Source organism: Uloborus diversus, chromosome 10 (assembly GCF_026930045.1).
Source record: "Uloborus diversus isolate 005 chromosome 10, Udiv.v.3.1, whole genome shotgun sequence".
NCBI classification, from domain to species: Eukaryota; Metazoa; Arthropoda; class Arachnida; order Araneae; family Uloboridae; genus Uloborus; species Uloborus diversus.
Window position 1 is genome coordinate 128,679,400 of NC_072740.1, and position 16,671 is coordinate 128,696,070.

A 16,671-nucleotide genomic window follows, 5' to 3' on the forward strand; every position below is an offset into this window, starting at 1 on the left:
GAAACGTCGTCTTCGACGTCAAACTCAAAATTTGCATACTGCGACGCTTGAAATTAAGAAGAATTTGCATTTGTAAATCCCTTCTTCAAGTCTATGCAAAACAACATTTGCTAATACTTTTTTTGTACAAAAACTTACAATATCCTTTAATTGTTTGGAGCAGTGTACATATGCAGGGTGTCTCAGTTAAACTCCAAAGGGGGGTAGAGTGCATCCTGAGGACTTGAAATCAAAAAGCAATGTGGGGTTGGAAATGTTTTTCTCAAGCAATGATTTAGACAGAACCATCATAAAGAAAAGAGACCATACAAGTGGAAAAACGTTTTAATCAGGGGGGCCCAAATTAGAAAAATTTCCTGGTGTGGGCCCTTGAATCTCTCCTCCCCGTAACGTCACGGAAAGATCGTATTAAACTGCGTTTTTAGTACTACAACAGCTAAAAAAAAAATCCGCCGGAGAACCCCGAACTTCTCTTCTTAACATGATTGGAGTTAATATTTGCGTTTTTAAGGTTTCAATGCCAAAAAATGAGCAGGGGGGGGGCACCCCGTGACCCCTTAATATTACAAAAGACAGAATGCATTTCTAAAAATAACAAATTAGAAAAAGTTCCTGGGATGCGCACTCTAACATCATCAAAGATTGTCTAAAACTGCATTCTTATAGCTACAATTTCAGAAAATTGACAGGGGAGCTCCACCAAACCTCTTCTTTACCAAGATTACCAAAGATAACCTAAAATGCGTTTTTAAGACTACAAATTCGAAAATTTTCAGGAAGAGAAACCCCTGGAACCCCCTTTTTTCGCTGTTAATATTATACTTACGGTTTTGTTCACGTCATCAATATTTAAATCCATTAACGGCTTCCTCTTAAATTAGAAGCTGTACCTATTATCTTTCTATGTATTTAAGAAACGCTTGAAATAATTCAGGGGCTGCCAGTTCCATATAGAACCAACTTTATTTATCTCGCGACAGATTTATATGTATAGATATAACTAGACAGTCACCTCAGAGCATCAGTTAGACATCTATATCCAGGAATAACACTTAGATATTTTGCCGTTGCTTTGAGGCGACGATAATTTGTTTAAAAAAAAAGAGGAAAATTATTGGGAAGGTTGCAGTTTTAATTATGTTAAAACTTGTGTCGCCTAGTGTCTAAAATGCATTCTAATGATCTTTGGTAATAATAGGGGGAAAGAGTTTTTTAGCACTTCCTCGAAAATTGTTTAAAATGGTAGGTCTAAACATGCTGTTTTATACGATCTTTGGTGATGTTAAGGGAAGGAGAGCTTAAAACCCATTCCAGGAAGTGTTTCTAATTTGTCGATTTAAAAACGCATTCTAGACTATCTTTGGTAAGGTTAAGTGTTAAAGAGATTCTAGGGTTTACTCCCAAAATTAAGCAAGTAACTTTTAGAGGACTGGCAATTTTTCGAAAGTGAAGCTTCAAAATTGTAATTCTTGAAGACTTTCAATGCTGTTAGGGAGAGAGGAGTTCTCCTCCGGAAACGTTTTGAAACTCAAGCGCTTAAAACAAAATATAGGCCGATCTTGAATGATGTTGGCAAAAGGGAGAGGTGGGGGACAATCCCCTGGAAACTTTTACAAGCTAGTTTTTTGTCAGTTTTGTCACAATGTCCAAAACACATGATATAATAAATAATAAATGTCTCAAAAACATTTTTACAATTTAAAAGTGAATTCGAATAATTAAGGCAAAAGTTTTAGAAATGAATAAATTTAAATAAGAACTAAACCGACCCTTAAAATAGTTTGGATCATCAAATTAAATTTTAATTTTATTATAACTTGGAAAAAAATGTTAACTACAGTTAAAGCGTGCTACAAAGGACTCCATCATTCATCAGTCCTTTTGCCTCATAATTGGAGAAAAAATAATCGATTGCCATTGGGCACAAGTTTCAATGCGCGAATCCCTTTAATTCATAAATCCTTATTTCCCTTTACAATTCCTTCTTGAAAGGCATAAAAAAGTTATGTGGTGTCGTGTGATGCTCTTCTAAAGCAAAAATTACAGATAAAATTCTAGAAATCGACCAGGGTCCAACCCTTTGCATTCGGCTGCACTGGGAAAAAATTCCTCTCTTTGCATCTTCATACAGAAAACAGGAAATACTTTTGCTGTCCCTATGGTCCATGGAATATAACCTGTGAGGGCACAAAAGGAAGTTTTTCAGCAAGTCCAAGTCAGCGGCTTTAAAAAAGAAGACAAGGTGCTTCCTTGATGGGGAAGGGGTGAGATGATGATCCAATGCTTTTTTAGGATTAGGTGCGCAGGAGGAAAAAAAAAGAGAAAAAGTTTTTACAAAGATTTGAAATCCGTTTACAAAACTGCTGAGTGAATCAATGTTGGATTTTCCAATGTCGCCCGGTGTTTTGGTTTTGCATCTTCTAGGTAACAGAGGTTACTCGATATTTGTGCCGAGTAGTCACTATAATGAAAAATGCTCTGGGCCACCAAAGCTCTGCTCCCACAAAGATGAAGTAAAGATCTACTAAAACTGTTTAAAGCTGAAAGTTAAAAAGCTAGTTTGTGGTTAATGTAGGCTGTTCATTTTTTCAGCTTACAGTGCATTTATTTCATTTAATTTTTCTCTTGCAAATTCAATTCTTGATTTTTTTTTTAAATTTTTGAATTGATTCGCGAGAAGCAGAGTATTTCAGTTTAACTGAAAATTAAACTCTAAAAAGTATTATGTAATGTTCGACCCAGTTTGTAAACGAGATTTTTTTTTGGGGGGGGGGGAGGTTCACTGATACATAGGTAAATTGTTTAATTGTCAGTAATTTTTATTTTATCTTTAAGCAAAATATGTTGATCTTTTGGTTTTTGAAGTTGTGTAGTGTACATCAGACTTGCGATTCATTTGTAGATACAGCAAATTACTTCCCATGTTTAAGAATACGTGATTTTAATTTTACTTGTATTTATTTATGTTTCACAGAAAGCTATAATTATGAGGAAATTAATTTACAAGACTTTATTCATGTCTGAACTATCACCATAAATTATTTCTTTGATTATTTATGCCAAGGCCCATTTACATATTGTATTTTTTTAATAGTTAAAAACTTTCAAACAATATTCCCCCAGAAAGCTTTAGGTATTAGGAAATGAAATTACAATATTTCAATCTTTATTACTTAATTAGGAAGAAATTAGGTAAAAATATAAAAAAAATATTAAACATTCATCAATGATTAATTCATAAATTCATTATCGCAGATTAATAAACCTTTTCCATTACTTTAGTTAGCTAGTAACAGAAATTTCCTTGTCCTGACTAGAAAATTCATTTCGTTAATCTTTTTTGTATGTTCCCAAGCAGTTTTTTTACTTTTTGTGTATTGAAGAAGGAAGTAATATTTGTTAGCTACACACAGCTTAGATAGATTTTACTGAACTGCTTATGCAACAGTTCTAAATTTCAATGCAGTTTGTGTCCTTATGTGCAACTTATGAGTGTTACCCCAGGGAATTGAATATTTTTTATGTGTAAAATATTTTTTTATCGTAGTTGGCAACAGTGTTAGGGAAGCCATATTTGTTTCATCTTCGAATGTGCAAGTCTAAAAATAGACATATTTATTCCTCATATGTTGCATATTGAAATGTACAATTCAATGTGAAGAGTATTTTAATCATCTCTCACGAGTGTTAACCATTAATTTTGTAATATTTTTTTAAGTACAGAAATAAACAATTAGGCAGCAATGTATTTTTTGTTCAGGAAACAAGAGACCTAATTAAATTTTCATAACAACCGATATAATTTATTCCAGTGGAGAATTCTTATATAAATCTCATGAGTGTTACTCTTAACAGGTAACATTCATGAGAAGGGAGTAACACTCATGAGAGGACCCAAAGGATGACCCAAATAATGTGTTGATACATAGTTATATGGATATTGTATTACCTTTAACACATACCTTTATCAGAGAGATTTATTTTTTTCATTTTCACATATATATAAATAATAAATTCGTTTTTATTAAAAATTGAAGAGGGAACAGTGACACAAAGCTAATGTTTGCAAAAATGAAATTGGTGTGCGCTGTTTAGGAAAGAATTCTCAAGATATAGTATTCAAATAAATACATATTTTAGAGGAATTACAGCCAAAACTCTACAATAAATAATATAATGAGTCCATCTTTCATGAGTATTACTATAGCTAAAATTTAGCATTTGTATTAATAAACATTTTCTTGAAACTTTATAAATTGGCTTCAATATTGAATTTTTTCAGCTATTCATGGTAATTGCAATGAAAACATTTAATGTTTAATTTAATATGCTTTCATCGTAAACTTTACCCTTTATTTAGGAAACAAAGTAACACTCATGAGAAAAACTTTTACAAATACTTAAAATTTCTTAAATAAATAAATACTTATACCAGGGCCATATACAAGGTGGGGTTCTTAAGGTTCAAACACCCCTCTCCCGAAAAATTCAGTTTGACATTTAAAAATGCTCGTTTACATTTAAAAACTTCCAAAAAATATTGTTCCAAAACTTAAATGTCTTTCATATGTATATAAATTGCATAAAATGTAGTCATAATAGATAACCCAACAACTTAAATATTAGCGCAAAGCTCCGCATGAAAGTTTTTAAACCCTCCCCGAAATTATTTTCCGGTTAGGGCCCTGATTTATACCATTTTGACTTAAAACTGCATATTTAAGATGGTTGAATCAAGATTTGTAAGACTATTTGTTTTTAGAAAGAAATTACAAAATGGTTTACAAAGGTAACACTCATGAGAAAAACGGTGACTTGCATAGAAAAATGTAAGCAAATTAACTCACAAATAATCACATGGTCAGAAAGCTGTAAATTGTAAGGAGTTTATTCTTAGGAATGTTTTAATGTTTATAAAAACAAAAATTTTCAAATTTTGTCGTATCTAGTGTGTCAATACATTTGAAAATCACCCTCAGAGTATACAAAATTAATTTTCTCTTTAATATACAAATTATAAAATGATAAACGTTGTATGGTCTGTAACAGAATACATAAAAAACTTGTTTTGCTAAGGGAATTTCGTAAATTTTATTCGTGAGAGCTTCTGTTTCCATTTAAAATTACTCACACTTCCGTTCAGCATTAAAAAGAAATATTTATTTAGGATTAGTTGTATCTTTGTTAGCAATTTCTTACAGTTGAGCATTTATATGAATGTTCGAAACTACATTAATCTGCTCTTTCCCAGTTACTGATAGTAGAGAAAGAACACATTAATGTTCTGCCATACAGATCAATGCTAATAAATAAGTCAGGGATGCTTCTCCCCCCCCCCCCAAATACCACCAAGACCCATCCAAATTGGGAGTCCTTCTCCCCAAAGAGAGAAAAATACCCTTTAAAATACCCCCTAAAAATTTTAATGGCACAGTCTGCACCATGATACGCCCCCCCCCCCCCAAGAGGGCACCCTTGAATATATAATCACCCCTCATATTTTTGGCACAATTTTTCTAACTCTTATTTCAGATCATTTGAACTCCAATTTTGATATTGTCTAATTTAAACATCAATGAGAGCTTAAATACTCTATTTAGCAATTTTGAAATTACATTTATAAACTGCAGGAATCAGCCATTTTCCAATCCCATTTTTTTTGGGATAACTAAACAGTGATGTAATTAAAAGACTTTCACTAATCAAATGATAAACCAAGTGCTTGTTGTTATTACAGAGGTGTGGTAAGGTTATCATTTATTATTGATATGAACGTAAACCATTGTGTAAGCCTTACTCTATTATAACTTAAGGTTCTTTTTTATTAAATTTCAAATTTGATTTTTCAAACTCAATGTTAAATTTTTTTCAAGGCTTTGTTTTAAATATTCGTCAAAGTTTATTAAAAAAACCAGTCTAATTTTCTTTAATTAATTTTATTTACATAGTCTAAAGAATTTCTTAAAAATTGCATGTATTCACTTCGTACATTCTTGCCAGTTGGTACATAATGTCCATCCTCATGATATACTATCAGCGGCTCATGGAAACGAGAGGCTAATTCTTCACTCAGCTCTATAAAACACATTTGGAAACATTGTACAGTTTAGTTTTTAGCTAAAATCATATACATTTTATTACTTACATTTCAAATGCAGTATAACTTCGATTTAATGATACACAATTTAACAACTTCCTCAATTTAATGATACGCTTCACTGATCTGGTTTTGACCGCACTGAATGTTTACACTCCTCGATTTAACGATGTCCTTTAATTAACAATAACTTTTTCCAGTCTTTTGACAATCGTTAAATCTGTGTTATACTGTACATTTTCTAGCCCTCAGAAGCAATATAACTAGCTTCACACTTTGTACATAGAGGTGCATTTAGGTTCCTTTGCCAGGGTTGCAGTTTTGATAATTTTTAGAAAAATAATGTAAAATTTTATAAAAATAATTGTTTCAAAGGAAATAATTTCACACAAAAGTACCTATGTAAAAGTATCACTTTTCAAGAAAATAAGTGCAGTAAAATTTTTACGGAACATTGCTTAGCAGACTCAATTAAATTTTACAGCTACAAAAGAAATTATTTTTCGAGATGTGATACATTTTATATTAAAAAAAAAAGTCTGGCTCAATAATGTTCCTAACAAAATAATATTTTTCATTAAGTGTTCAAACTGTTTAGTATAGTCAACTTATACCAAATTTTTTTAAAAGTACAATAAAATTTAGATACCAGAAAAGCTTATTTCTTTGGAACATACCCATTACGTTTATTCTCCTGCCCCCCCCCCCCCTCCCACTGTTTAAGCAAACTAATTAATCAAAACCAAATTTATACATATAATAAAATCAGATGTTTGTTTGAGTGACATGCTTTAGCAGAAAATGGGAAAGCCTAAAAACATGAAACTTGTTATACAGATAGGTTTTTGCCAATGATGTGCCTCTACTGGCAGGACTTTTGATAAAATGCATTTAGAGAAAAGGTGCTTAGTGTTTAATGTGATTTTTATAGCACTTTGAGCCAATAGAGCCTTTAATTAATTGTTGTGCTTTAATTTTATTGAATGTTTTTATAAGAGACATGAAGTGTTTTTTAAAAGACATAAGGTAAAAAAAATATTTCAATGAATATTTCTGCACCATATAATTTAACATATTATAATCCATTTAGAGGCGTAAAGCACTAAGCCCAATTCTTATTTAAACAAAATAGACAGTGTAAAACAGCACCTGCTCCCCAATTCTCATGCTGGTTTTGAGGTAAACTGATTAACAGACTCCCTTAAAACTTTTTTTCTATGACATAGTCCTTTGACCTCCAAGGTACAGCTTTAAACAAACTTGAAAATTAAGAACAAAAATTAAGGTTAACTAAGCAGTTAAGCATAACTTACCTTTTGGAATGCAAGTATCATCCTTTCCCATGATATGTAAGCTTGAAACGTTTATGATCTTCTCATACAAAATTTGATGGCACAGTGACACACTTTTAAATCCAGCTACTATGATTGCAAAATGAAAATCATATGGAAACTCTAAAACAAAAAGAATTAAACAATTTTTAACTAAAAGTAACTTTTTACAAAAATGTAGCACTTTTTAACATTGTAAAAATATTCCTTCCAAAGTTTTATTAGGAACCAAGTAAGTACATGCAAGTAATTTTTTTAATTATAATTAAAATTTTAGCAAATAACATATCGCAAACAGAAAAAAAAAACCCCCTAAGTAACTTATACTCAAAATATTATAAGTTTCACCTTTAAATTCAAATGAAATTCTAAGCAAAAAGGCAGCTAATTTTAGGTCAGTTTTGAGCATTATGCCTCCACACTCAATACAGATTTTTATCAAAAACAGAATGCACAAACAGCAAAACCTCTATTTAAGTGACCAGTTTCGACTCCTGCAGAAATTAGTTCTTAAGGAAGGTGGTTACTTCATGGAGGTTACTCTAAATGAGTAAATATTATTCTTATACATATGCATTACATAATACATTGATAAAATTTTAACAAATGTCTATTTTATTCATTTGTTTACTTTTCTTTCTCTTTTTTTATTAGTTTTCATACTAATATTCATTTCTTAAAGGGAATATGAAATGACTACTATTGATCGCACGCTTCTTAATTGGTTATGGAAGTGGAGCAGGATGGCATGCCATCAGAAAAGGGATGCATATAACTGCTTTCTCAAAAACAATGTGTCACTTGATACCTGTCTTATCAAGGAGGTAATCTTTCTCTGTTCAGAAAAGATTCAAACCCACCCCAAAACATATATTCTCAAAAGCCTCCTTGAAGACTTTCAAAAAAAAGGGGGGGGGGGGCGTTACAAGTATGATACTGCATGGGTCTTCTTAACAATGCAAGTAAAGCACTATGTATCACTTTTGTATGATTGTATAAAGAACTGATTTGATTATAAGAAGACGGTTTTTTCTGCAAGAAGAAAACTGCCTTTATTTTGAGGGGGAAAGTATCTGGAGTGGTTGCTTTAATGGAGGGCAGGTTAGCATTAAATTAATGGAGAAAAAAAATCAGTTCAACTACATTTTAGTCGATTGAAGAAGTGGTTGCTTAAAAGAGGGTGGTCAGGTGGAGAAGGTTCACTGTACTTTGTATATAACACATTTTTAAATCTCTGAAAATCAAAAATTTTAAAAGTTGACTTAAATTTCATAAATGACTAGGATTGAACAACCAAGTCTTATATCTTTAAACGAGCAATTCTTGTGGGTATGTATATGTTTCTTATCTCGGAAACGGCTCTAACGATTTGGGTGAAATTTTGGATTTAATTGTAGTTTAGCATTCTAAGTTCATCTACATCAGTGTTTTTTCTGTAAAAACGCGATTTTTTTACATAAAAAGTTTTTTAATATAAAGTCTAATTAAGTTAAGCCTTGAAGTAAACTGTGAATTGACGCATCAGGCAGACGATATTGCAACCATAAACAATGAAAATTTGTCTCTCTTCTCGCTTTAAAATTTTAAACTTGCTTAGGGTTGCCAGGCTTGGCTGATATTAGCCACTTTGGCTCATTTCAATCACACTTGACTAAAAACAAATTCAAAAGCACTATGTAAGTTGATGTAAGGCTTCTTTTTTTTTAAAGCAAAACTATTGCTTGACCGTCTTATTTTATTTACTTATATTCTTTTTTACACATCAAATAGGTTTTATATGTTTTTTTTTAAAATCGCGCATCTAAATTTTATCTCGACAAAACATATGTCAAGAGACTGTTTATGTTTTGTTTAAGACAGTTGTTATCAATTTGTTTGGAATGGTTTGTGGATCATCAGTTTTGATGGATATCATGCTCTATGTAGCAATTTTCTGGCGTAAAGTGACCAACTACACTAAAAGTACTTATTCAAGAAGAAAATCTCGATTGGGATAAAATAGTAAAACGCATTATAGTATGAAAGGAAGTATTTGGTTAAAAACCGATTTCATCATAGCAAAACTGGCTCCAAGGTCAAAATATTTTAATTACTGACAAGAAAATTGTATAGCGAAAACAAATGTAACAGATAGTTTAAAAACAAAATGTTGATTTAATTACATTCAAAATCTTCTTTGTTTGATACTTAAGTGTAATAAGAAGGTCGAAGTGCTTAATATTTTGTTAACGTGAAGCTTTTCAAGTATATTTGGAAAAGTATTGAACCTTAAAAAAAACACGAGTTGACAAAAAAATAATTCTTTTAAAGCCGAGCGAGGCTCGGTCGTCCAGTGTACTAATAAAAATGCACCAAATATTTCTTCATTTAACTCTTATATCTGGCAATTACTTGGTACACAAGAAGTTCATTAAGTCTTTGCCCTTTACTTTAAAATTCAGATAAGAGTTATAACTAATGGACAAGTTACTGTAGTAAAGCACTTCAAAAAATAAAAGTAATGCTTTTAGATATTTTCTCAATTCTAATTGAAACTTACAAAGAATTTCAGATTCTTAGATTAATCTTTAGAGTTTGCCAAAAACATCTAAAATTTGAAAAAGGTACAAAAATATTATCCTTGTGCAATTTTGAAAAATAATTTTACACTTCTATAGTCATGTTGACAAAATTAAAACATACGAGTATTAACTATACCTTTAACCAATGGTAATGCGAGAAAAAAAAAGAGACCATAAAGAAAATTGGCACAAGAGGTGTTGCATTAGCTAATTTCACCATACAACAGTTTCTATATGTTCACAACAACACTACTAAAAAGTACAAAATATTAAAGAATGTTATAAAAACAGATGCAATCTTTAGTAATTAAGTATAGTAAAGCAAAATTAAAATCTGCAATTTATTTACGACTTTAACATATACCAATAAGGTAAAAAGATTAAATATTCACAGCAATTAGTCCCGATTACATTAAATGTACCAATCAATGTCAAATAATATCATGTACAAGTCGCACTTCTATGAAACGGTTTCACTATGCTCTCAGACAATACAAAATTTCGAAACTTTTTGCACAACACTACTTTTAACACGTTTCATAAAATCAATTTGTTTAGAACATTTAAAAGCAAGATTACCTTACAATAATGATAAAAAGGAATTATGAGCTATAAGTTACTATGATAAAAGGTTTAAAATAAAAAACAAAAAAATGCACAGTTTAAGAGAATTTCTTTGCAAGTAAAGATAAAAAACTGTACACAATCTTTTAAAAAAAGAAATTAGAAGAATTCTATCGAATGTTAATATTATTACACGTGGGGGGAAAATTGGCGGCAAACATGAAAAGACAATATTCCATTTGACTGAAATCAATGTTTGCATGACAATTTTTAACAATTCATTTCAATGGTTTCACTTAAAATAATTTCATTTATGCATTTCGCTCAAAATTGCTCATCTACTTACAAATTCACTTTTTATTCTCTTTTCATTATAGTTATGAACTTCACATCACCCCACCTCCTATCGATGCGCTTTAGGTTTTATCGTCCAGGGGAAGTAGCCCCCCCCCTGCATGACTGGGATCTGCGGTTGGAAGTCATATAGTTGCCATGGAGAGTATGGTACTTATTGCGCCAGGGAAGGCCCCCTGGCGCAGAATTTTTTTTGCAAACTTGCAAAAAAAAATTAATAATCCTAACCAGTTTACCTTTAGTACAGTTTTGCCATGAACTAGTAGAAAAATAACCTCAAAAGTGAACAAACAGCAATAAGAATTGCAGATATGTGTTTTGGGCTGAAAGGAACAAATTTTACTTACAAAAAATGAGCTTATGTACGAAAAATCTTACAAATGACATTTGTAAAATTTCTTTTCATACACAAGCTCTCTTTTTTTTTGGAAATAAAAAGGAGTGCTCTTAGTACCCTGAAACGAATCTTTCTTATTGCTATTGAAGCAAGTTTTAAGGTTCTTTGTATGTAACTTTTAAAGTTTGTTCTTATCGCATTTATTATATACTTGACGGGGTCATTTGATTTTCATATGCATAGGAATAATATACTAACCATAATATACTTACTTAAGAAAGCCTGAAAATACACACATTATGATCACGAAAACTCACAAATGCAGTAACATAAAATATGAATAGTTTAAGTGGGGTTTGAATTTTCTGGCTCATACACACAATAAATGGGAGACTACATAAAAAACTATTTTTAAAAAGCAGAAAATTATTTTAATTAAAATAATTTACCAATATTAAAGACAAAAAGAAAAATATTTGTAAGCAGTAAAAATAAAACAAAGAAATGTACAAATGTTCAAATATCATACAGGAAGGCATAAAAGAACTGTTTTTTACAAACCTTTGATTTCTTTTAAACCACAAATCAGAGATGCCATCGCCGCACCCTGGCTAAATCCAAATATTCCATCAAATGGTCCCTTAAAAAAATTTAAAAATTGCTATAAAAACAATCAAGTAAATATTGCTGTTGATTTTAATAAAGAAATACAAACAAGGTTTCACTCAATTCTGACATTACTTTACATCTTTAGCAAGTTTGTATACATTAATGAGTTTTAAAATCAGATGTATCAAAATAACATTTCTTTTACCCCTGAGCAAAAAGTTGATCAGAGAGTATGAGAGAAAAGGGCAAACTATAAACGAAACTGCACAAACAGTACATTAACAATAGCAAATTTGCCAAAACATTATAAAGCAAGAAAATGAAATTAAAAGCAAGAAAATGAAATTTAAAAAAAAATCATTCACTTCATAGAGTTATTGCTCAAGCAAATAAATAATAGCTATCATTAAATATTAGCAAAAACCAGGAAATTTTGTACTTCACTAAGCAACTCACACACTGAAAAAAAGGGAAACTTTTCACGTACAAAAAGAGAGAGAGAGAGAGAGAAGAGAAGAAAGTGGGACTTCAGTCCAGAGAAATAAAAATAAAGATGAAACCAAAAGTAAACTTCACCTGGCTATTGCCTCAAATGTTTCTTTTTTACAGTATATTTTAGGTTTTCTAAAAGAAATGGCATACTGTGACAAATTTCTTCTCTAAGGTATTATTAAGTAATACAAGTTGTAGAACTTTATAAACAAAAGAAAGAACTAGTAGTTCTCCTTCACTAATCAAGACTCAAAAAAGAAGAAAACAATTTCAATATAAATTGCATTAATACCACTTATTCTATTTCTCCTTTAGTAAATAATACATCTTAGAATCAAAGCCACACAATGTGTCTAAGAAACCTTCAAGCAATTACTTACTTCAACAATTTAAAGAAAAATTAACTACAATAGAGGTGTTCAGTGTTACAGTGGATCAAGTGCATGAACAACTTTATCAGCATTAGCTCTGAATGCCTCAATTGCTTGATCTAGCATCATGAATATTGTCTTTAAAAAAATTGTGAATAAGCAGAAAACCAAATGTATATTTTTAAACCTACTCTAGTTCTTTTTCTGAATCCACTTATTAAGCTGAAAATAAAACATATCACCATAAAGACTAGGATCATTTGAAACTTTTATACAGCTTTGTAAGAGATAAGCTCATCAGCCATCTTTAAGCAAGAAAAAGCTTTTATAACCATTTGTTTAACCATATAATGTACATAGCTTCATCACTTAATGTACAAAGTCAACTTACAAACTACTTCATAAAAACATCTTAAAAGATTAGAAACTTCCAAGGGGTCATTCATAAATGATGTCACACTTTGAGAGAGAAGGGGGGTTTGTGAAATTGTGCCATGGCAGAGGTAATAAGAAATGGGACATGTTTTTTAACAACATGCTTATGAAAAGGTGCATGATACACCACAAGAGGGAGGGGGTAGGGACAGATTAAGCTGAAATGTGGCACTTTGTGACAAAGTGGGGAGGGGGTAAAATATGTTGAAAAAATATGTAACATTTATGGACACTATGGTATTCCCCCCTCCCCCACCAAAAAAAAAAAATCGATGTTTCAAGTTGCACACTCTTATATTTTCCCTTTTATGTTAAAACAAGTGTAAATAAAGTTTCATGTAATTTGAACAACCACAACCTGTGCTGGCTTGCGTCTGAAAGTGTAAACCAACACTGTGCACTAGGCCGAATTAGAATTTTTTTTTTGGAACTTTGAAATTTCATGTTGATAAAATATTACCCATATAGTATACATGAAACACAGAAATATTTATCCAAATTAAAAAATATTTTGGTGTTCAGCAAGAAGCCTAAAAAATTATTTGATTTTTTCAAAAACTCATTTTTTTTTTCTATTTATTTTTTAAAAATTACACATAAATTTAAATAAAATATTAAGTTCAAAAATTTTTGGGACACATTTTCTAATCAACATTTGTAAATGAATAATACAAAAATTATATATTTAAAATGAAAAAAAAATCTCTATCTATGAGTACTTACTATGTGGGAGATTTTAATACTACAGGAGAGGAAAAATTCTTTTCAAATCTAATTATGTACTTCATTGTTTACATTTTTATGCTTCATAATTTCTTAAAATTTATTTTTTTTTAAAAATATATAGAAAAAAAATCAATGTTTTGAAGAAAAATTTCAGGCCTCTTGCTGGACACCTAAATAATTGTTAGTTAAAATAAATATTTTCTAGGTAAATTTGGGGCTTTAGGGGTAACCTTTTATAAACATGAAATTTCAAACTTCCAAAAAAGTGTTTTTTTCAATTCCACCTTAATTTTTGTATTATTCATTTCCAAATGTTGATTTGCAAATGTGTTCGCTAATAACACAGTGTTAATTCACACTTTTAGACACAAGTCAGCATGGATTGCTGTTGTTCAAACTATTTTAAACATTTTTTTACAATTATTTTGACATAAAAGAAAAAATATAAGAGGGTGTGCAACTTGAAACATTGACTTTTGTTTTTTTGGGGACATCCTAATGGACACACCTCAAGAAGATTTTTAAAGATTAATTTTACAAATACAAATGTGACGACCAGCAACAGGCACTGGGTCCAGCTAGGCTGGTCCCAGTCAGCTTATAAGTCGCAAATGAAGATCAATGACCATCTTAAAGCTATCCACTCCCCTTTCTCATTGCCTCCTCTTCTGGAAAGTTGTTTCAAGTGCCCACGACCCTACTAAAGTAGTAGTTTTTCCCAATTTCCAGGTTAGTCTGAAACTTGAACAGCTTAAAACAATAACCCCTCGTCCTGCTTTCCATGCAAAAATTTAATTCATTAACATCTTTCATTTTGATAAATTTAAACAATTGAATCATGTCCCTCTGACTCTCCTTTGCTCCAGGCTAAACATATTAAGCCATTTAAGCCAAGTATCATAATCTAAAGCTGAAAGTCCCCTTACTAGTCTAGTTACCCTTCTTTGAACCCTCTCCAATACAGAAATATCTTTCCTCAGATAAGGCGACCAAAATTGAACAGCATACTCCAAATGAGGTCTTACTAAACTCCTATATAAAGGCAGAAGAACCTTATTAGAAATTTGAAAAAAAAAAAAATAGACAGATAAATAAAATTTTTAAAAAAGGCGAGTTTTGAACTGACATTCAAGAAAGAGAAATCAATCGAAATGGTCCGACATGCATTGGCTGAAATTTAAATTCATGAGTTCTCATCTATTTTTTGTTTGTTGAAATGAGGCCTTTCTGCAGCACATTTGCCAATTAAAAAGGATTTATTAGGTTGTTATAAGGTTTTTTAAGGTTATTTTACTCTATCTGATAGCATTGCAGAGAGCATGCTCTAGTTAGAAGATAAACTTGAATTTTACTATATATATTAACATTAATTAATTTAACATTGTTGAAAAATATAAGTCAAAGCCCTCAAAGTTATGTGATATCCCTAATGCACTAGAAATAAAAGTGGGAAGAATTTCAAAAAGAAAAAAATAAAGGAAACATTTTCAAAAACTTGTAAATAAATATAGAGCCCAACCTGTGCATTTCAAGACGAGCTTATCTCGGTCATTCTTCAAAAAGTGTAACTTTTCTGTCACATGCCTTTTACAGTAGAAACGTTAAGGAACAATTCATTTGACAATGATTTTTAATTTCATCAAAAATATATCTATTTAAATCTGCCAACAGTTCTTTAATTTTATTTTAGTAACTTTTTGGTTCACAACATGTGAATTCTCACCTTTGTGGCATATTACACACCTTGTGTGACTGTTTATGTTGCTTAATGGCTTGTTTAATTAAAAGTATATACTTCTTTATTATTCCTTTCACAAGTGTCTCAAATACTAATTGTTTAAGTATATTTAATTTTTTAATATTGTGTTTTAGTTCATTTTAGTAGGACAAGGAGTCATGTCACACAATAAATTCTCACCTCCCTTACTTAAAAACAAAATGTCATTCCTCATTAACACATGGCAGTAATGACATCAAATTTTATTTTCCATGATACAAAGGAGTCCCCTTGTTTATTTTCAGCAATAGTTGAAGTTGAGAGATTTTTGTCAAAAAACAAGAAGATAGATTTTGACTTCTCACCTCTGTGAACATGAATTTCAGGGATGTAAACTAATATAAAACGAGCTGATGTGTGCATCACATGACTTCCTTTTACACTAATTCAATGTTATTTCCCCATTATTGGCAATTTTAATGTGATCCAATTGTCAACTCTCTAAATATCACCAACAATGGAAAGATTAAAATCAGATTTAGAAAAAAAATCGCCAAATTTGTCGCTAAGTTGTCGACCAAAAGACTGACGATATATCGTCAAGTGTCCGCCAAGTTATAACACCACTTGAGTTTGCATCGAAAAAAATTCAACATTCATTCGGGCGTGAGCAAAATGGAAGTTAAAGTTGATTTTCTAGGGTAAAACTTTTTTTGCGAATACAATACTTCCTTTTTTGTAAAAGGAAGTAAAAAGAAGTGAACATGTTTTCATATGCTTAACATTTGCAGATTGTAGCAATGAAGTAAAAAAAAAATTCCTTGAAAAGTGTATCTATTAGGCCAATTTTAATGGAAAACTCCTCACCTTTGTGAATCTCACTTCCGTGACAGACCTTATCAATGTCATTAGTTCTGAGGTGAAAATAAATGATGGAGGGGAAATATATCAATAATGAGCATTCTACCAAAATTATAAATCACCAGTATATCTTCAAATTTACTAAATACTATTTTTTAACATACATTTTGAAACTACTAATTAAGCCGTACTTTAATTAAGAGAGTTTAAAATTAT

General features: G+C 30.8%; 1 protein-coding gene across 1 annotated transcript in view; it reads right to left on the reverse strand.

Annotated features, from left to right (window-relative positions):
- The window catches only part of LOC129231178 (esterase OVCA2-like), a 73,936-nt gene that overhangs the window by 27,446 nt on the left and 29,819 nt on the right, over positions 1 to 16,671 (reverse strand). The window contains exons 7-9 of the mRNA XM_054865425.1: positions 11,806 to 11,884; positions 7,411 to 7,551; positions 5,949 to 6,075 (exon numbers count right to left, since the gene is read on the reverse strand). Of these exons, the coding sequence (XP_054721400.1) occupies positions 5,949 to 6,075; positions 7,411 to 7,551; positions 11,806 to 11,884 (347 nt within the window). The remainder of the gene's footprint in view (positions 1 to 5,948; positions 6,076 to 7,410; positions 7,552 to 11,805; positions 11,885 to 16,671) is intronic.